General features: G+C 36.9%; 2 protein-coding genes across 12 annotated transcripts in view; one reads left to right on the forward strand and one right to left on the reverse strand.

Annotated features, from left to right (window-relative positions):
• Positions 1 to 21,139, reverse strand: part of KLHL3 (kelch like family member 3) — a 272,614-nt gene that overhangs the window by 250,708 nt on the left and 767 nt on the right. For 3 of the 11 annotated variants that reach the window (XM_017959919.3, XM_017959915.3, XM_017959920.3), the window contains exon 1: positions 15,769 to 15,905. The exons of 6 other annotated variants lie outside the window; for them this stretch is intronic. The gene's annotated coding sequence lies outside the window, so the exon portion shown is untranslated. Of the gene's footprint in view, positions 1 to 4,017; positions 5,772 to 8,015; positions 8,037 to 12,825; positions 13,971 to 15,768; positions 15,906 to 21,139 lie in introns of those variants that run through there. 2 more of the 11 variants (XM_031666789.1, XM_017959924.3) reach the window with 2 other exon arrangements.
• On the forward strand, positions 104 to 20,370 carry MYOT (myotilin). Its single transcript, XM_003900146.3, has 10 exons — positions 104 to 261; positions 2,880 to 3,446; positions 8,378 to 8,552; positions 10,075 to 10,176; positions 13,331 to 13,380; positions 14,477 to 14,609; positions 15,905 to 16,112; positions 18,551 to 18,716; positions 19,385 to 19,518; positions 19,733 to 20,370. The coding sequence occupies exons 2-10, from the start codon at positions 3,091 to 3,093 to the stop codon at positions 19,903 to 19,905; spliced, it is 1,497 nt and encodes a 498-aa protein (XP_003900195.1). The 5' UTR covers positions 104 to 261; positions 2,880 to 3,090; the 3' UTR covers positions 19,906 to 20,370.

A 21,139-nucleotide genomic window follows, 5' to 3' on the forward strand; every position in this document is an offset into this window, starting at 1 on the left:
AAGAAGCTCATGTAATCCCACTCCTTAAATATCACTAAGACATCTGAGATATTGTTTAGATTGTGGACTCTTACTTTGACATGCCAGCATAGGTAGATGGACAGGCAAGCACATCAGATGTCACTGTTTGGCAGCTGATAAAAGTCAGTGGTGCTATAATACTAAGCACAGAGCCACTAGATTAGTCTGTGAGGGAAGGAGATGCCTCTTCCTTCCCTTCAATAGTGGGTTAAACCCCGCTGGCACCCTCTGGAACTACGGGTAAGTCCCTTCTTTATTCCTACTACACTTTTAGGTCTTGTTTTTGTTTTCTGTCCAAATCAGATGAGTGTATACAAAGATGATTTTCAGATAAAAAGTTTCAAAGCCACAACATTATAATGATATTACACGAAGATTTAAAGAGAAAACGACTCATTCATTTCACTGAGACTGGAAGGCATTGTACAAATGAGAGAAGGAAAGACAGCTGCGTCTCATTATTTTTAAATCACCATTTTTCCTTGAAAAGGGACACTTGATCTGATGTAATTGTGGTGATGTCTTATGAATGCAACATATCCTCTATCAGTCCTCTGTGCAAATCTATGCTATATTAGAGATAGACAGGAAAAAAATGTTAAGATTTTTAAAACAGGAGACTGAATACTACTTTATTTATAAAAATATTGAAATTCATTTAACATTATTTGGAATAAAGTGATACTGTCAAATAACAGAATCTACTATAGAATTGTTGAACAGTAACTACAAACATAAAGAAAAGACTTACAGAATTACCTGTGTAAATGTCTGTATAAAATTTTGTTGACACATGGATAAAATGAAACTTATGAAATAACATATCTTTAATTAGGCTTTTAAAAATATCGCTAATTATTAACAATGTAGGCCAATATCAACATGTACAAGACAGTTGACATTCTGAAAATATATGTAAAGAAAAAAAAGGGAACTGTTTTTGGAAAATATCTACTATTTCATAATTGGTTTATTCCTTGCTATCTGAAATGAGCCTCAATAATGTACCTGACCAGAAAGAAATTTAGGAATCAAACTCTGGATTCAATTCTGCAACAGACTGAATAAACCGATAACTACAAAACTACTTGCTTTGATATAGACTTTTTTTTTAAGATCTACTCAGGGCTCTCCTGCAGGATGTTTTTCCCCAGCAATTTAAAATGCCTAAAGTAGTTCATTTCTAAAATGCATTCTAGTTTAATGTATTTGTGTTCATAAACTTGAAATTAAGGAATATTTAACTTTTTAAGTATTCTTTTTCAATAGCGTCTTTCACTTGGCTGCTTAGTTGCATTTCTGCTTTTTCCTAAAATTGCTAGTTTTAATTTAACTTTAAACTACATAGGCAACCTTGAAATACTATTTTTTGAAAGTATCCTATTATTTACGATGAAACGCTTTGGTCTGGAAAAGTTTTATTAACATTTTATCCAAGACAGTAACTAAAATAATTACAAGACTTCATTTCAATGATGACAAACAATTTGGTTAATTTTTCCGTTAAAAGTTTGATTTGTCATTATCTCAGTATTGGCTTATACAATGTGAAACAAAATAGGCAAATGTATTTTGAATCAATTTATCTGATATTTTCAATGAAAACAGGATTAGTGTTAAAACAATTTATAAGGCTAGTCTTTGTGTGTAATGTCTATATATAGTCCTGCTTAGGTTTACCATACTAATGGAAAAAAATCAGAGGCAAATACAATCCTTCAAGGTTGATTTTCATGGCAAATGTTTCATCTAAGAAAAAATGAGGATGTACTGTAGGAAGGCAGGAGGGCCACTACAGAGCTAAGCAGGAGGAATGGCACCTGTCTTTTCTTGGTAAGGTATAGACTAAATTCATACGTGTCTTATTTACTTGTATGCTTCCTGTTTGCCATTTGAAAAGAAAAAGTAAAACAGCAAAAATCAATTTCAAAATTAGTCTATCTGAGATCTCCAAAGGTGTGGCAGAAAAAAAAGAAAAAAAAGACCAAAAAACAAAATTAGTCTAAAATACATACTAAACAAATAATAAAAAGTAAAACTCTAAATAATTAAAAGCACATCAAGACCAACAACTAGAAAGTATAATCTAAAAATAACAGAATTATAGGGTATGATTCTGTTTAAAAATACATAATAAAAACAGAAAAATTTGTAAGTGGCTCTGGAATGCAGCCTGTAACATATATTCCACACAAACATACACATACAATCACTCCTTAATTAATATCTAGTTTAGTAATATGGTCAGTTTGGAATCAAGGAGAGAAAAAGAAGCAGTGAATTGTAAGGTTAAAAAGCAATCCACTCAGCTAGGTGCGGTGGTTCATGCCCGTAACCCCAGCACCAAGGGAGGCTGAGGCAGGAGGATTGCTTGAGGCTAGGAGTTTAAGACCAGTCTAGGTAACATAGTGAGACCCTGTCTCTATTAAAAAAAGAAAGAAAGAAAAGAAAGAAAAGAAAAGAAAAGAAAAGAAAAGAAAAGAAAAGAAAAGAAAAGAAAAGAAAAGAAAAGAAAAGAGAAAAGAAAAGAAAAGAGAAAGAAAAAAAGAAAAGTTAGCCAGGTGTGGTGGCTTATACGTGTAGTCCCTACTCTGGAGGGTGCAGTGGGAGGATGGCTTGTGTCCAGGAGTTGGAGGGGCTGCAGTGAGCTATGATCACCTGGGTGACCAAGCAAGACACACAAAGAAGGAAGGAAAGAAGGAAGGAAGGAAGGAAGGAAGGAAGGAAGGAAGGAAGGAAGGAAGGAAGGAAGGAAGGGAGGGAGGGAGGGAGGGAAAGGACATAAGATCTGAAAGATGTCACATAAACAATGTTATTGTTTAAGCAAATATTGTAACAATTATTTTCTTCTTTTGAAGGAACAATATTCTTCAAGAGAAGCTCACTCTATCAAAGCCAGGAGCACAGTATTCTCAGGATCTCAACAAGGAAGAGCAGACGAAGGTTGCTTCTGATTCCTTGCAACCTTCTGTAATTCCAGGCTTGTGGCCCCAAATTCAGGGCCCCACCCTTCCAGGAACAAATCATTATAGTAATAACTTGCCTTCATCTTCCACATACCAACTAAGCATGTTTAACTACGAACGTCCAAAACACTTCATCCAGTCCCAAAACCCATGTGGCTCCAGATTGCAGCCTCCTGGACCGGAAACCTCCAGCTTCTCTAGCCAGACCAAACAGTCTTCCATTACCATCCAGCCCCGCCAGTGTACAGAGCAAAGATTTTCCGCCTCCTCAACAGTGAGCTCTCACATCACCATGTCCTCCTCCGCTTTCCCTGCCTCTACCCAGCAGCCTGCTGGCTCCAACCCAGGCCAAAGGGTTACAACCACCTATAACCAGTCCCCAGCCAGCTTCCTCAGCTCCATATTACCATCACAGCCTGATTACAATAGCAGTAAAATCCCTTCCGCTATGGATTCCAAGTAAGTGAATTTTTATATACCGCATGTATAGTAAAATTATATCTGAGGAGTTTGCATGGGGGTAGGAGTTTTGGGGGTATGCTGCAGTTCATTCTTTACTATTTAAAAAGGCAATGTGACCTTACAGTCTCATTCCATAGTTCTACTAGAACATGCTGAACCAGGGTACTGGCAATAAGAGGTCATCTGACCATTCTCCGGTGTCCAGGCTGAGCTGAATCCAAATTACCTATTACGCCATAATATTATTTACCCATTATTTTCCATCTTGGAAAAAAATAACTTCTCACATACCCAAGAACAATGAACTTTTCCTTTAGTTCTAAGCTAAGCTCCTCATGCTGTAAATTTAATTCCTCTGGTTCTGGGCTCGGCTAAGATGAACACCTGTCTGCTCTTCTTCAGATAGGATTTCCTCTCACATAAGCAGAGGCTATTAAGTTTCTTCTCAGTCTTTTCTTCCTATCCCTTTTCCCCTCTAATCCTGAATATCCACTTGGCTCAAAAATTCTTAAATTAACAAATTAAAAAATCTGGAACTCAGACCCTTGAATATATACATTTTCCTTACTGTGATCAGAAGAAGGAAGGCCTGAATAGATGAAGGCTTATGACCTTAAGGTTTCTTTTGGTAATTAAAACCACACCTTGTTCAAATTAGTTGGGTTGATCTAAATACAAGGACTAATACTGAAGCCTTATGCAAACATGTGCTACTTCAACTACCCTAAGACTGTCCTAGGAGAACCTAATATGAAAAAGGACATGGTGGTTATGCTTTTTTTAAAACATGAACTGAATACCTTGTGCTTACGCAAACTAAAGGCTATCAGCTTTCCGGTTCCTTGGCTGGCTGGAACATCAGAGAATTAAATCAGAGGCATCTCAAAAATTGATGGAATATGTTTTGTTGCAGCCTTACTAATACATTACTCAACTCTGATAGTTTCTCACAATCTTCTCTAGAGGCTAATTTTTCTAGAAACTCCTATTAGTGGTGACAACTTTGGAAATCTAGTTGAACTGCCTATAGCAATTCAACTTGCAAAAAAAAATTTTCAATATTTAAAAAAATAAAAATCAGGAAAACCAAAAACATTTGTTAGAATCCTAGACACATTAAGTTGAACCATTTGAAATGGCTGATAGTCAACTGTTTTTGACCTACAAAAATGGCATTCTCAAAGGTTTAACCTAATAATTTAAAAGGATGTTTTCAATAACTGAGAGCCCTTTCTTTCTCTTCCCTCCCAAATTCCCTTTATATTCATAATATATAGTAGATCTTTCTTGGTTACATTTACTCAGATGATCATTTTCCATCTAGTTTTCTATTATTTCCATATTTCCTATATTAGCATTTTAAAATCTAAAAGAATTTTTTCTGTTTTTCTTAGTAAAGTCTTTCAATCATATTTCAAATTACTGCCCAGAAAAGGAAGTTATCAAAGACTTAAGAAAAGAGAAAGAAAGCCAAAAATATAATAAGAAATAAAGCCTAGGAGGTCCCCAAACCAGAGATCAAAGATCCACTTTAGCTGTTCCATTTTCAGCAACCACAGATAACTCTTTAATCTTCCCATAGCTACTTGATACCCATTTTGTGTCCAGCTGTACAGAGTGGAAAGCCCTGGTCCTTTGAACATTTGTGCACAACTCCCTCATTGTTATGATGGGCTCCAGTTTGCCCTGACTTCAAAATAATCCCTTGGATTCTGACCTAGAGAAGTTTGAAATTTTTATTTAGGTTTTCTTTTTTTTTTTTTTTTTTTTTTGAGACGGAGTCTCGCTCTGTCGCCCAGGCTGGAGTGCTTTATTTAGGTTTTCATCAATAAGAAGCTCTTAAACATTTTACCCAGTTGATCAAACCACAGACTGAAAATTGAGGGGAACTCAGTTATTCCTTCCAAAAAGCTTGCTATGTGAAATTCAGCAAGCGCTTTACCTACACAGTGCTTCAGTTTTCTGGTCTGTAGCAATATTAAGGAGTTAGGTAACTAATGATAGAGAAAGAACCTATAAAGCAGCATGCAAACGTATTATTAGTTTGTAAATAGGAACATTTATCAAGTCATAACACTTAATCCACCTAAACTGGGAATAATGAAGGTATTTAGCGAACAAAGTGACTGAGGTTACGTATACATCAGTGATTCTCAGGATTGGTTTTGATAATCCTTCAGGATTTCTCAGATATATTCAGAATTTCCCAGATATGACATGTCTAAAAACAATTATTTAATGCTAATTCACATTAACAAATGTGTGACTTATAAAGATGGTAAGCTAGCATTTAAAAAAAAAAAAAAAAACAGTAGGCTATGCCAGGCCTGGTGGCTCACACCTATAATCCCACCACTTTGGGAGGCCAAGGTGGACAGATCATCCGAGGTCAGGGATTTGAGACCAGGCTGACCAACATGGTGAAACCCTGTCTCTACTAAAAGAAATACAAAAAAATTAGCAGGGTGTTGTGGCAGGCGCCTGTAACCCCAGCTACTTGGGAGGCTGAGGCATGAGAATCGCTTGAACCTGGGAGACAGAGGGAGGCAGAGGTCGCAGTGAGCCAAGACCATGCCATTGCACTCCAGCCTGGACAACAAGAATGAAACTGTCCCCCACCAAAAAAAAAAACAAACAAAAAAAAGTGGGCTGTTATAATTTCATATGATTGAAAAAATATGAGATCTATAAGGCCAAAGAGATTTTGCCACTTTGATCTAGGAATTCAATCTTAAAAAAAAGTCACTATTTTAAATAACATTTTGTTTGGCTATTTAATTAACTGAACAAATCAGACTTTAAAGATTTATATAGACAACAATGAAGATCTCAAGACCTGAAATGTCAGGAGAGGAAATGTGTATCATTAGCTTTCAATAGAGTGTCCTGAATACCATGAAAATCACTCATTCACTCAACTGATAGTATCTCCTATACCCATGCTTTATGTTCGTGGATATAAATGATATAATGATAAGAAATAAGACACATTTTTTCTCCAGAATGTTTACAATCTAATGATTGCTAACCAAGTCCCCAAAGCCAATAAAAATTAAAACTTTGGCCCTACTTGGAGGAAATACATTTCTACTTAGCTCACAAGTCCTTTTAATGATCCTTGAGAATATTTGGAAAGGATCATTTCAGAGAATAGACCAAGATTGTTTCATCTGGATGGCCGGAGAACATTTATTATAATAATGGTAAAATACTCATTGAGGGCAGTGGCTAGTTTCCTCACATTAAATAGGTTAATAAAGATTAGCCCCTGCAGGCCAGGTGTGGTGGCTCAAGCCTATAATCCCAGCACTTTGGGAGGCCCAGGCAGGCAGATTACCAGAAGTCAGGAGTTTGAGACCAGCCTGGCCAACATGGCAAAACTCCGTCTCTACTAAAAATACAAAAATTAGCCTAGTATGGTGGCGGGTGCCTGTAATCCCAGCTACTTGGGAGGCTGAGACAGGAGAATCACCTGAACCCGGGAGGCAGAGGTTGCAGTGAGCCGAGATCACGCCACTGCACTCCAGTCTGGGCAACACAGTGGGACTCTGTCTCAAAAAAATAAATAAAAGTTAAAAATAAAGATTAGCCCCTGCAGGGCTCTAAATGGATAAACTAGGTAAAAACTAAATAAAGCACTGTGATACATGTAAGCTACATAACAGATCTAAAAATACCGGACTAAATACCACCTATCCTCTATCAGAATCAACAAGGGAAATATGAGAGGGGCAAGGACATCCTAGAAAAAATTTAGGATCAAAATTTGAAATAAAGACTATTTATTTGCTTTTTTTCCAGTTTACATTTCTTTCTCCTTCCTCGAATCATCCTATTCTTTCTCTAAAAATCACTTCAGCAGTATTGAAGAAACTGTCATTACTTTAGAAGTTATTCACTGTTACATAGTGCCATACTTGGATTTTCTAGAATATGAAATTAATAGGAATTGGAAATTACAGGAAAGTCAATGACTGTGTAAACAGTAGACTCCATTCAAAGCAAGAGATTATTCACTAAAAGCCAGTGGTGTGCTGGTAAATGTCTAACAATCATTGGATGAAAGAGCCATTATTTGTGATATTTACCAATTTCCCTGGTGTAAATATTTCCACCACAACCGATTTCAAACTATAACATGAAATCACAGGAAGCTGGGAAAAGATGTTAAAAATCGGCCCATATGAAGCAGCTCCAGCACACCACCACTTAATATCTACCCACAAATCAAACAAGAAATTCAGTCATCGTAGCTATAATAAAGAACAAAATTGTGTCCTTTGCAGTAACATAGATGCAGCTTGAGGCCATTATCCTGAGCAAACTAACACAGAAACAGAAAACAAAATAGGGCATGTTCTCATTTATAAATGGGAGCTAAACATTGGGTACATATGAACACAAAGATGCAAAACAATAAACATTAGAGATTCCAAAAGCAGAAAGAGGGGAAGGAGGTGGACAAGGGTTCAAAAACTACCTATAGGGTACTATGTTCACCTCCTGGGTGACGGAATAATTAGAAGGCCAAACCCCAGCATCACACAATATATCCATGTAACAAACCTGCACATGTACTCCCAGAATCTAAAAAAAAAAATTTTTTAAGATATTAGTCATAAGATTGGAAGAGCTCTCAAGCTGCCACTAACTAGACTTACTCTCACATTCCTTAGGGAAGACCTTCAAGGAAGGACATCCTCCTTATGTCTAATCTAAATTCTTCCTCCTGCCACTTAATTTCCATTTGCCAAAAGGAAAAAAAAAGATAGTAACCATTCTTATAAAATATTTCTTGACTGTTATTGGGCAATTTGTTTTTAATAATACTAGCAGTACTAAGTGGTAAACTTAACATATCTAAAGGTAACTTGCAAAATGAGGCCAAGACTTTCTTTTTTAAAATCTTTTCTTTTTCCTTTTTACAGCTATCAACAGTTCTCAGCTGGCCAACCTGTAAATGCTAAGCCATCCCAAACTGCAAATGCTAAGCCCACACCAAGAACTCCTGATCATGAAATACAAGGATCAAAAGAAGCTTTGATTCAAGATTTGGAAAGAAAGCTGAAATGCAAGGACACCCTTCTTCATAATGGAAATCAAGTGGGCAAGATGTCTATTTTGTACAAAAGGCCACTTAAACCATAAAGTCTAATTTTAATAAGGAAGTTCTATCTCACATATCTATGTCCACATAATCAGCAAGGAATAAGATTATCTAAAAAGAAGGAATATTTGGGCCCTATTCCATTTCTCTCTGCATGAAATCACCTCTTGGTTTACAGTAGTAAAAGAATGAAGCAAATGAAAAATCTATCTGAATGGTTTAATGAAATTTTTCTGTTATTAAATATTACCCTCCCACAAACTATGTCTGATGCCCAAATAACTATTAGGAATTACTGTCAAGTCAACTTAGTGTACTTTGATGTATAATATTGACAGGTAATTATAGCTATAATTCTTATCATGTAGTCCTTATTGTGTATATTATATTAGTAACTTATCTTTAAACAGACTATATGCCTTTAATACAAATACATTTAGCCTATCAGTTGCACTGCTCTCGATCAGAAGTTAATACAATCAAATATTCAGTGCTCACTTAATAAAAGTTACTTCTGGCTGGGCGCAGTGGCTCATGTCTGTAATCCCAGCACTTTGGGAGGCTAAGGCAGGTGGATCACCAAGGTCAGGAGTTTGAGAACAGCCTGACCAATATGGTGAAACCCCATCTCTACTAAAAATACAAAAATTAGCCAGGTGTGATGGCATGCGCCTGTAATTCCAGCTACTTGGGAGGTTGAGAAAGGAGAATTGCTTGAACCCAGGAAGTGTAGGCTGCCTTGAGCCGAGATTCTGCCCCTGCACTCCAGCCTGGGCGACAGAGTGAGACTCTGTCTCAAAAATTAATTAATTAATTAAAATTAAATAAAAATTACTTCTGAATGTGAGGACATGAAGTATTATATTCAAAAATAAAGCTGACTGGAACACGCAGAACAACAGAGGAAAGGGTTGAATTTCCCTTTACTTAGGAGATCCTTATTTAAGGGCAATTATGCTTGCCTGTCACAGGAGCAAAAAAAAAGCCTAAGTGAACCTTTACTGCAAGTGAGGGAAATGGTACTAGAATAGAAGGAAAATGCTTTGAATGGACGAAAATACTTTAAAAAAAAAACATAGAATCAGCTGGGCACGGTGGCTCACACCTGCAATCCCAACACTTGGGGAGGCCAAGGTGGGCGGATCATGAGATCAGGAGATCGAGACCATCCTGGCTAACGCAGTAAAACCCCGCCTCTACTAAAAATACAAAAAATCAACTGGGCGTGGTGGCGCGCGCCTGTAGTCCCAGCTACTCAGGAGGCTGAGGCAGGAGAATGGGGTGAACCCAGGAGGCGGAGGTTGCAGTGAGCCGAGATCGTGCCACTGCACTCCAGCCTGGGTCACAGAGCAAGACTCCATCTCAAAAAAAAAAAAAAAAAAAAAAAACATAGAATCTATCATTCAATAGATAGAACTATGCTTCTTTAAAGTTCTGACTTATAGTAGTGGTTTTAAGGTACACCTGTACAAACATCTTTTATTAAATCTAATTACTGTCTCAATAAATTCTTTAAAGCGGCTAACATATGAAGAGAAGATGGCTCGCAGATTGCTAGGACCACAGAATGCAGCTGCCGTGTTTCAAGCTCAGAATGACAGTGGTGCACAAGACTCACAGGTAAATTAAAATGCTCTAAGTGGAGTATTTTTATTCTGTGCGATTTTTAAATGTCTGCTTTTCTAAATGCTTATAAATAGCATCTGAAATAAAAGTCGGTCAGTTCCATCTACCATTGGATACATAAAGAGACCATGATAAACATATATATGTAATTTTACCACATTTTACCCCATTTTCTGGTAGTTCTAATACCTGGATACACAATGTCACAAAAGTCAAAACACCAGAAGTCTAATGGTATTTTTCATCAGAACATTTATGGGTCAGTTAGACCTAGGACTCTCTATAGTGTCTACACGGACAGGGAATATATGGATTGTGAACCTTCAATAGGACAGAAATTAAGATTCTAAATGAGAGTAACTATAACCGTTCTCACAAGCTGTTTAATATTTCAATGTTTTAAAATATACTTGTGGTACTAATGAAACATCCAATTCTGTTTGTTATATTCCTGTTTTCAAAAAATGCTTTCTGAAAACCAAAAAAAAAAAAACCCTCATGAGCAATTGTTCCAAGATTAACAAATGTATCCTTTCCAAGAAGGGATTAACTTTATGGAGGCGTATCCCACAGGTTTGCACCTCATCGATTTTTTTTCTTTTTTTTAGACAGTCTTGCTCTGTCACCCAGGCAGGATGGAGTACAGTGGTGCAACCTCAGCTCACTGCAAACTCCACCTCCCGAGTTCAAATGATTCTCTTGCCTCAGCCTCTCAAGTAGCTGGGATTACAGGTGCACACCACTAGGCCCAGCTAATTTTTGTCTTTTTAGTGGAGATGGGGTTTCACCATGTTGGCCAGGCTGGGACACCTCAGCCTCCAAAAGTGCTGGGATTACAGGCGTGAGCCACCACACCTGGCCTCAACTTAACAAGTAAACTTAACCCCAAAGAAAATGTACAGTCGGTGGCTGGGCACGGTGGCTCACGCCTGTAATCTCAGCACTTTGGGAAGCCAAGGCGGGTGGATCACAAGGTCAAGAGATTGAGACGATCCTGGCCAACATGGTGAAACCCAGACTCTACTAAAAATATGAAAATTAGCTGGGCGTGGTGGCACGCGCCTGCAGTCCCAGCTACTCGGGAGGCTGAGGCAGAAGAATCGCTTGAACCCAGGAAATGGAGATTGCAGTGAACCAAAATCGCTCCACTGTACTCCAGCCTGGGTGACAGAGCGAGACTCCACCTCAAATAAAAAAAGAAAAATGTTCAGTTGGACAGGTAGACTGAATGTTAGCACTCTCTTCCTTCTGTAGTTACCTTTCAATCCCTCCAAAAAGTCCACAAGAAACTGGGAGCCAAAGAGATTAAATTAGGAACACAAGTATTTCTAGCTTCGAAAGGCAGAAAACTGAAATTCAGTTTTGTTTTTTTTTTCCAACCTCGGCCTCCCAAGTTCAAGTGATTCTCGTGCCTCAGACTCCCGAACAGACAGGACTATAGGTGCGCGCACCATGCTGGCTAATTTTTGTATTTTTAGCAGAGACGGTGATTCACCATGTTACCCACGCTGGTCTCAAACTCCTGAGCTCAACTCATCCACCTAGCTCAGCCTCCCAAAGTGCTGGGATTACAGGCATGAGCCACACCCGGCCTTTGAAATTAAGTTTTTTGGTTCTGTTTGATGCAACTACACCTACTAAAAAGGATGGATGAGTGTCTACCAGAGCAAGAACTAGAAACCAAAAAGAGAACTTAAATTTATTTTTGGCTACTAAACAGTTCATGAATTTGTTCATTCAACTAATTTACATGGAGAACCTACTTGTATCAACACTGCACTTGGTATGGAAGATTATAGCAAAAATGAGACACAAACTCATCACTATTAGGGGAATTACTCAAAGCAATATTATACTGATGATGTTTTTTGTTTTTTGTTTTTTGTTTGAGACGGAGTCTCGCTCTGTCGCCCAGGCTGGAGTGCAGCGATGCAATCTCAGCTCACTGCAACCTCTGCCTCCCGGGTTCAAGCGATTCTCCTGCCTCAGCCTCCCAACTAGCTGGGATTATAGGCATGCACCAACATGCCCAGCTAATTTTTTGTATTTTTAGTAGAGATGGGGTTTCACCATGTTGGCCAGGCTGGTCTCGACCTCCTGACCTCAAGTGATCCACCTGCCTTGGCCTCCCAAAATACTAGGATTATAGGCGTTAGCCACCACACCCAGCCTGGATATTTTTAATTGGATTACTTTTACTTTACAAAAAAATTAGTTGATTTGTTTGATCACTGAATTGACCAGCTGTTTGGATATTCTGCTTAGAGAACCTTAAGGCTAGCCAAAAATTGTTACAGATTTGTAAGACTTTTGCCTTAAAAATGACAAAATACATTAGCTAAATAGATTCATCCCAAAGCAAATTATTTGTACTCAGATTTTGTGTGCTCCTACACCGTTTTGGGTAGGCTCTGTATTTTCCACTTTGTATCTTCCACTGTGCTAGGCACAGTGAAATGCAAAATATACACTACTTAATCAATTAGTTCTCTTATAATTTTCATAAATCCCTGATTTCATTCTCAAATAGAAATAATTTTCTGGTGTTCGGATATAAATCCTATAAGATGTTTGCTTAAATATAACTTTATTAAACAGGAATTAATGCTATTTTACAAAGCTTGTTCATAGCTCTACACATACCTTTTGTGAAGTCCATCAGGATTTTGTGCCATGAGCTAAAAAGAGAAGAATTTTCCAGTCTAATATGTGTTTACTGCTGTTGGTGCCACTTTTGAGCAGCAGGCATAATACCCTGTATCTACTGCCAATACAAGTGACTTCATGTCTATTCCTGTTTTACTAAAGGACAATCTGTACTCTGCGCTCTCATTTCAAATGCACCAGGGAGACACATCATCCTTTGTCATAAAATAGTCATCCGAAAAAGGAACCACCATCAATTCCAAGTCTAGCTAATTTTCATAAATAATATTTGTTAAATAGTCCTATTAATTCTGGGCTTTCTTGCTAGAGTGGTAGTATATTAGTATACTGTATTTTAAGTGCTTAAAAGATGAATGTATAGAACTTACCAGGGCTGTACAAATACAGCCAAAATAGGAATGTTCCTTTCAACTATACTTAATTCTGCTTCATTCAAGCTAACAATTGCATGTAAACATTCTTACTTTGTTTTAATTTCAAGCAACACAACTCAGAACATGCGCGACTGCAAGTTCCTACATCACAAGTAAGGTAAAAATTTTTTAATTTTAAAGAAATGTACGTTTTCCCACCTAAAATATTTTCAGCTTAAAAATGTAATATTTCTAAAGCCCTCGAGCCTACTCTATATCTTTTAAAAAATACAATGTGTATTTTCTAATGTCTGAGATGACGACCAACATTTTGACGTTATCAAAACTATCACAGGGGAATTTTTTAGTGTTTTGGTCAAACAAGCCAGGACCATGCTTCTATATTAAACAATTTTCTCATGACAATGGAGACCCAATTCTAATTATACAATCTTTGGTGGTAAGAATAATCTACTGGGTACTGGGCATTTTAATAGATCATTTCTTCATCAATTGATGGCACTGTAAAAGAGAAACTAAGATGTACAATTTGTACCAGATATTTCTAAATTGCTACCATTTCTAATAGTCATCAAATATGCCACAGGTAAATACAGCCCTATGGCCTCTCTCCATTGTTATTACACTATCAGATCAAATAGTAGATTCTCTGGTTTCAAATTTGATGGCTAGGCTGGACGCGGTGGCTCACACCTGTAATCCTAGCACTTTGGAAGGCCAAGGTGGGTAGATCACCTGAGGTCAGGAGTTCAAGACCAGGCTGATCAACATAGTGAAACCCCGTCTCTACTAAAAATACAAAATTAGCCAGGTGTAGTGGCACATGCCTGTAATTCCAGCTACTCGGGAGGCTGAGGCAGGAGAACCGCTTGAACCCAAGAGGCGGAGGTTGGTATAACTGAAATACATCTCTGAATATCACCATATACATGTTCACACCACCCCTATAGAAAAATGTCAAAAACTTAATTTGGATTTATTTATTTATTTTTGAGACAGACTCTCACTCTGTTGTCCAGGCTGGAGTGCAGCAACGTGATCTCGGCTCACTGCAACCTCCGCCTCCCAAGTTCAAGTGATTCTCCTGCCTTAGCCTCCCGAGTGAGCTGAGATTGGGCCACTGCACTCCAGCCTGGGCAACAAGAGTGAAACTCCATCGCAAAAAAAGTAAAGTTGATGGCTAAACTATATTTGTGCAAAATGAAAAGCAATGATAATATTTACACATAGTTGTTATCAAAATATTCTTATAGAAGTAGATCATCCTCAAGGGGAGATGTGAATGATCAGGATGCAATCCAGGAGAAATTTTACCCACCACGTTTCATTCAAGTGCCAGAGAACATGTCGATTGATGAAGGAAGATTCTGCAGAATGGACTTCAAAGTAAGAGAAGAGTTCAAAAGTACTGGGGGAAAATTAACAATGGGATACTGTTTTGAAAAATGTCCTTTTCCTACTTCATAGCTTGCAAAGCAGTACATACAATGTACAATGGACAAGAACACAAATTCTGAAGCCAAACTGATGTGGGTTTGAATTCTGGCTCTGCCACTTTCCAGCTAAGCAACTTTAGACAAGTCATTTAACCTCTCTGTACTTTTGTCTCCTCATCTGTAAAATGGGATAACAAATACCCCAAAAAGTTATGAGGATTAATCGAGTAAATAGGTATACCTCATAAATACTCTTTATAAGTGAAGCTATCAGAACAATAGAATTTTTAAACTATAATGCCTTTTTCTTTTTTTTTTTTTTTTTTTTGAGACAGGGTCTTGCTCTGTCACCCACGCTGGAGTGCAATGGTGCAATCTCAGCTCACTGCAACCTGTCTTCCAGGTTCAAGCCATCCTCCCACCTCAGCCTCCCTAGCAGCTGAAACTACAGACACGTGCCACCATGCCCAGCTAGTATAGAACTCCTGGGTTCAAGGCGATCCACTCACCTTGGCTTCCCAAAGTGTTGGGATTACAGGCGTAAGCCACTGTGCTCAGGCTTAACGTATAACGTTTCTCCAATTCTCCTCTATCAAGAAATTCAAGCCACCCTGCTTTCTCTTGCCCTAAAAGAGTCCCTCAGACTAGGAAAGCTCTTTAGAAGAGGTTATATTTTTATTATCTTTATTTTGGAGAACTTTTCGTTATAAAATTTTTTTTCCAGATTCCTTATGAACTAAAGTTAGTGTTAAAGCTTTGGATTTCATTAACAGTTTATGTAAAAACACTTAACAAATTGCCATTTCTATGCCAAACTATAGCTCAAGAACACTCTGTTTTAGAAAAATTACTCATTAGATCAGCAAGCCTCATATATATGTGCCTCTGTGACTTCATTTGCAGTCACATTTAGCCAGAAAAGCAATATGACTTCTATATTCCTTATAGAAACCAACGTAACATAAATTAATGTTCTAAGTATAGTAATTAAGAGTTCATAAAGAGACTGAGGTTGCATGTAAAACAGTTATGGTTTGAGATAGTCTAAAATACTATATTAATTTCAAGGATCTTATTTTCCAATGTTTTGTTTAAAAAAGTATAAATACCTTTTGAGCCCTTGTTTTGCATTTCAATCACAAACCCACTCAGATACAGGAACTGTTTAAATTCATATATGGACAAATAGGTTTCAGTGATGCAATACTTTAAAATTCTGCCATCTCCTTGTGTGTTTCTTTCTAGGTGAGCGGACTGCCAGCTCCTGATGTGTCATGGTATCTAAATGGAAGACCAGTTCAATCAGATGATTTGCACAAAATGATAGTGTCTGAGAAGGGTCTTCATTCACTCATCTTTGAAGTAGTCAGAGCTTCAGATGCAGGGGCTTATGCATGTGTTGCCAGGAATAGAGCAGGAGAAGCCACCTTCACTGTGCAGCTGGATGTCCTTGGTAAGCCTCCAAAAAGACCCTTGAGAATTCCTTAAAATCCAGAAGTATTGAAAAAAAGAAGGTATTTTAAAAGAAAAGCCCAGCAGACTTCATATTTAAGGTTAATGTCTACACAACCTATTGGACTGTCCATTTTTATCTACAAACCACAGGAAAAAATATAGATATATATACACACATACACACACACACACACACACATATATATGTGTAAAGGAAAGTCAGTGAAACTAGAACGATAGATCTATCACCAAAGCTTTTCTGGAAAGAAAATAAGTCATACAATTTTAGACAAACCAAATAAGGAAGCATAAGCATTTCTAGATGTAACTATAGAGTCTCAAAATAAAAATCTTAGTCTAATCATTTCTCTGGTCTTTGTTTCTCCAAAATGAGGATAATAAAAATAATCAATCTGACTCATGATATTATGGAATTATCATAATCTGTCATAATGTTAAATACATAGTTTAAAATTGAAGAGTAGGAAGGGTATAGTGACTCAGGCCTGTAATCCCAACACTTTAAGAGGCACCAAGGTGGGAGGATCACTTGAGCCAAGGAGTTTGAGACCAGCGGGGTAACAAATAGCAAGACCTTCTTTGTCTCTACAAAAAATAAAAAAAGTTAGCTGGGCATAGTGGTGCCAGCTACTAGAGAGGCTAAGGTGGGAGGATAACTTGAGCCTGGAGTTTGAGGTTACAGTGAGCTATGATTGCACCATTGCACCACTGTACTCTGGCCTGGGTGATAGAGTAAGACCTTGTTTTAAAAAATTTCTTAAAAAATTAAGAGTAAATATCAACTTTTAATCTTAGACTATGTCCTTTTTACTAGGAAACTAATCTCTAATTATAACCAAAACAGGCCTACTTGCTTTAGAAAACAGGTATGGCTACAATTTATGTCTCAAATCTGTCTTAAGTAGGGCAGTTCTTATAAAACTGGTGTCTAGTTTTTAAATTTTACACTTTAAGTGCTTTAAATATACAAGTTGAGTATCCCTAATCCAAAAATCTGAAATCTTTAAGATGCTCCAAAATCGACATGACACACAAAGGAAATGTTCATTAGAGCATTCTGGATTTTCAGATTAAGGATGCTCAACAAGTATAACGCTAATATTCTAAAATTTAAAAAAAATCAGAAATCCAAAACACTTCTGGTCCCAAGCATTTCAGATAATGGATACTCAACCCATACCACATTTTTAATACTTTAAACCATTGTATATTGCATAAGAGATATTTTGCTATAATTCACTGTTTATTATATAAAAGTTTGATCAGGTTAAAGGATAAACTATTTCTTGAGTTTATATTCCACCCAGATCAATACAAAAATCTTTAAGATTATTCCATAATATACCAAAGGACCTCAATCTAAGGGAAAAACTAGTGAGCTGGAAATTTTCAAAAACACATACAATTTAAGTGATTAAAGTTTAGGCAAATCTTATTTGTACCAATTGCTTCAGAAATACTACAATAGTAGAGCTGAAAGAGATCTTGGCTGCCATCTGTTTAATCTCATCTCTCCTTCAGAAAAATCAGGGTTATGGTACTGAACTATCCTTTCCTCTCTCCCCTCAGGTAGGAAAACAAGGTCATAATAATTACTGATATTCCCATATTCCTTCACAGTTTACAAAGTATCTCTTTGTTTATTATCTCATTTGTTCCTTACAACTATTTTGTGTGGTAGACACAACAGTTACTACTACCTGGATTTTTTCTTTTTAAACAATAGATAAAACTGAGACTCAGAGAAACTAAACAAAATTTTATCAGTTTTGCATGGCTCGTGGAGCCACTAGGTAATTTGAACCCAAGTTGTCTGATACTCTTTCCATCACTCATGCTGCCTCCCTGTAGATGAGATGATTAAAAAATACAACTTAAATTTGGGCCACGCACAGTGGCTCATGCCTGTAATCCCAACACTTTACGAAGCTCAGGTGGGCAGATCACTTGAGGCCAGGAGTTAAGAGATCAGCCTGGCTAACATGGCAAAACCCCATGTCCACTAAAAAAAATACAAAAATTAGCCAGGTGTGGTGCACGCCTGTAATCCCAGCTACTCAGGAGACTGTGGCAGGAGAATTCCTTGAACCTGGGAGGCGGAGGTTGCAGTGACCCAAGATCGCACCACTGCGCTCCAGCCTGGGCAAAAGAGCGAGACTTCGCCTCAGAAAAAAAAGAATATGACTTAAGTTTTAATGAAATATAATTATCTGATTATCAATTCAATGAATCATTACATTAGAGTTTAGAATTCTGAACGGTATAATAAAATAGTATTGCATGTCTTTTTAACTAAAAGTTTCTAATTCTGTTGCTGTTGGTTTTAACATTTTAATATCAACATACAAATTTCATAATGATTTAATACCTTTTTTACAATATTTCAAACACTTGAATTTTTGTATTAATATATAGCAAAAGAACATAAAAGAGCACCAATGTTTATCTACAAACCACAGAGCAAAAAAGTTTTAGAGGGAGACTCAGTGAAACTAGAATGCCAGATCTCGGCTATACCTCCACCAAAGCTTTTCTGGAAAAGAAATAATGAAATGGTACAATTCAACACTGACCGAATAAGGTAGGATATGTATTTCTAGACTTACTATAGTTTATTTGGGCGAATCCAGTTATACTTTTTAACATGCATTATAAATGGCATGCATTTATCTCAATTTGTCTAGTTTTTAAAACACTAAAGAATAATATAATAAAATATATATTAGATAATAAATGTCAGAAAACTTCAGTAAGCCAGATTCCACTAATCGGAAATGTAAGGCATAAAGCAGACTAGGATTTATCTTTTTATCAATGATGATGAAAGATGGCTCAAGGAAATAAATGACATAAACAAGATTAAAGGGGGATATTTTCTTTTCTTTTCTTTTCCTTTTTTTCTTTACAAAAAGCTTCAGCCTTTATTAAACAAAGGAGAAGGTAGGAGACAGATAAGGGAACAGGTCAGAACCCCTCCGGTTCCCCTATACATACACATAAATACAAACACAGACACACCCAAGTGAATGACAGAGACCATCAGGGATCAGGGGACAGACTGAAGGGCAGAGGGAGACAGCACCCAAGGGGGGATGTTTAATTCAAGAAAACCAATAGCTATTTGGCAATAAATAGATACAGCTTCGGAATTTTCAAATGTTTTTTTCTTCTCAGTCTGACTGTAGGTCAGAGACATCCACTTCCCAGAAATAATTCCTGTACTTTCATTTCTTAAAAAATTTTTTTCAGCTTATATCAAGATAACACTGGAAGAGTTACTTTACTGATAAAAGATGTAAACAAGAAAGATGCTGGGTGGTATACTGTGTCAGCAGTTAATGAAGCTGGAGTGACCACATGTAACACAAGATTAGACGTTACGGGTATGTCATACTATTAACCAAAGTATTATAAGGGATTTAACTAGGAAGATTTAATACGAAATGCAAATTCCAGCAGAGTATAAAAGTTGAGAGATTTTCCCTATATATAATCAGCTTTGGTTCTTTTTTCTTTTCCTGTCTGATAATAAATACCTAGGTGTCCAATTTGGTTAGAACAGGTTTTCTGAATCAACTTTTATGTGATCTATTTCAGCACGTCCAAACCAAACTCTTCCAGCTCCTAAGCAGTTACGGGTTCGACCAACATTCAGCAAATATTTAGCACTAAACGGGAGAGGTTTGGATGTAAAACAAGCTTTTAACCCAGAAGGAGAATTTCAGCGTTTGGCAGCTCAATCTGGACTCTATGAAAGTGAAGAACTTTAATAACTTTACCAACATTGGAAAACAGCCAACTACACCATTAGTAATATAATTGATTACATTTTTTGAAATTAATCCATAGCTGTATTAACAGATTATGGTTTTAATTAGGTAATATAGTTAATATATATTTATATTATTATTTATCCTTTGACTCTTGCACATTCTATGTACTCCTCCAATTTGTGAAGCCTACAGGAAATCTGGGTATATGGATTTGTAACTGTAGAAGACCATCTTAAAATACAGGATTTTAACATTTAAGTCATACACATTTAACAATTACAGGTTATAAATTAGTATCAACTTTTTAAACACATCTAATGCTTGTAATAATGTTTATTGGTACTGCTTTCTAAATACTGTTTTACCCGTTTTCTCTTGTAGGAATACTAACATGGTATAGATTATCTGAGTGTTCCACAGTTTTATGTCAAAAGAGAATAAAATTCAAATATTTAAAACGGACTGTCTCCTCTTCACGAAAGTCTAGATCTGTAAAATAAAACTCCACTCAGCAAAACCTATGAATAACAAGTTCCAAAAGAGGAATGTTATATTCTAGAACAGTGTGAAGCTCACTTACAGCTCAGCCAATTCCTCTAGAAAACTGAGCTAGACTTTCCATGGTTTGCACTTCAAAGGCAACCACGATTAACTTAAATCATGACTGAATCTACAGAATTTGTGATTTTGTTTTAACCAAACAGGTCTCTAATTCTTCAGGATTTTTCAGTCTGTTATGCTCAAAGGAATAAGAATAGTCTCTAGAGGTCACCTACTTAATTCTCATAGTTAATGTAAATTTGACAGCCCTGTAGTCCCAGCTGCTGGGAGAGGTTGAGCTGGGGATCCCTTAAGATCAGGAGTTTGAGGCCATACTGGGAAACATAGGGAGACTCCCTCTCTAAAAAAAAAAAAAAAAAAAAAAAAAAACTATTATGTAAATTTGAATACCTATTTATGGGTGTTTTTCCTCCAATAATTTCAATTTCAGATAACCTCTTACTTTAGAAAGCATAATTTTGTGAACTGCTGAGAGTCCCAGTACAGGAAAGCCCAAATCCTTTTGTTAAAACTATTCCAAAGCTTTTTTCCCTCTCGGGCCTCTAGTTCACTGGCTGTCAGCCTTTTGCGAGGCCTCTCCTGTTCCTCTCATCAATGGTAGTTTTTGACCCTCACTACTGTGTGGCCCAGTTTTGCTTTTTATCTACACATAAAACAGCATTTATCGACA

Source organism: Papio anubis, chromosome 5 (assembly GCF_008728515.1).
Source record: "Papio anubis isolate 15944 chromosome 5, Panubis1.0, whole genome shotgun sequence".
Classification (NCBI taxonomy): Eukaryota; Metazoa; Chordata; class Mammalia; order Primates; family Cercopithecidae; genus Papio; species Papio anubis.

Coding starts and splice junctions, on each gene's coding strand:
- MYOT (XM_003900146.3), top strand. CDS start 3,091: ATGTTTAACTACGAACGTCCAAAACACTTCATCCAGTCCCAAAACCCA. Junction 8,553..10,074: donor TTCTTCATAATGGAAATCAA/GTGGGCAAGATG, acceptor AATTCTTTAAAG/CGGCTAACATATGAAGAGAA. Junction 14,610..15,904: donor TCTGCAGAATGGACTTCAAA/GTAAGAGAAGAG, acceptor GTTTCTTTCTAG/GTGAGCGGACTGCCAGCTCC.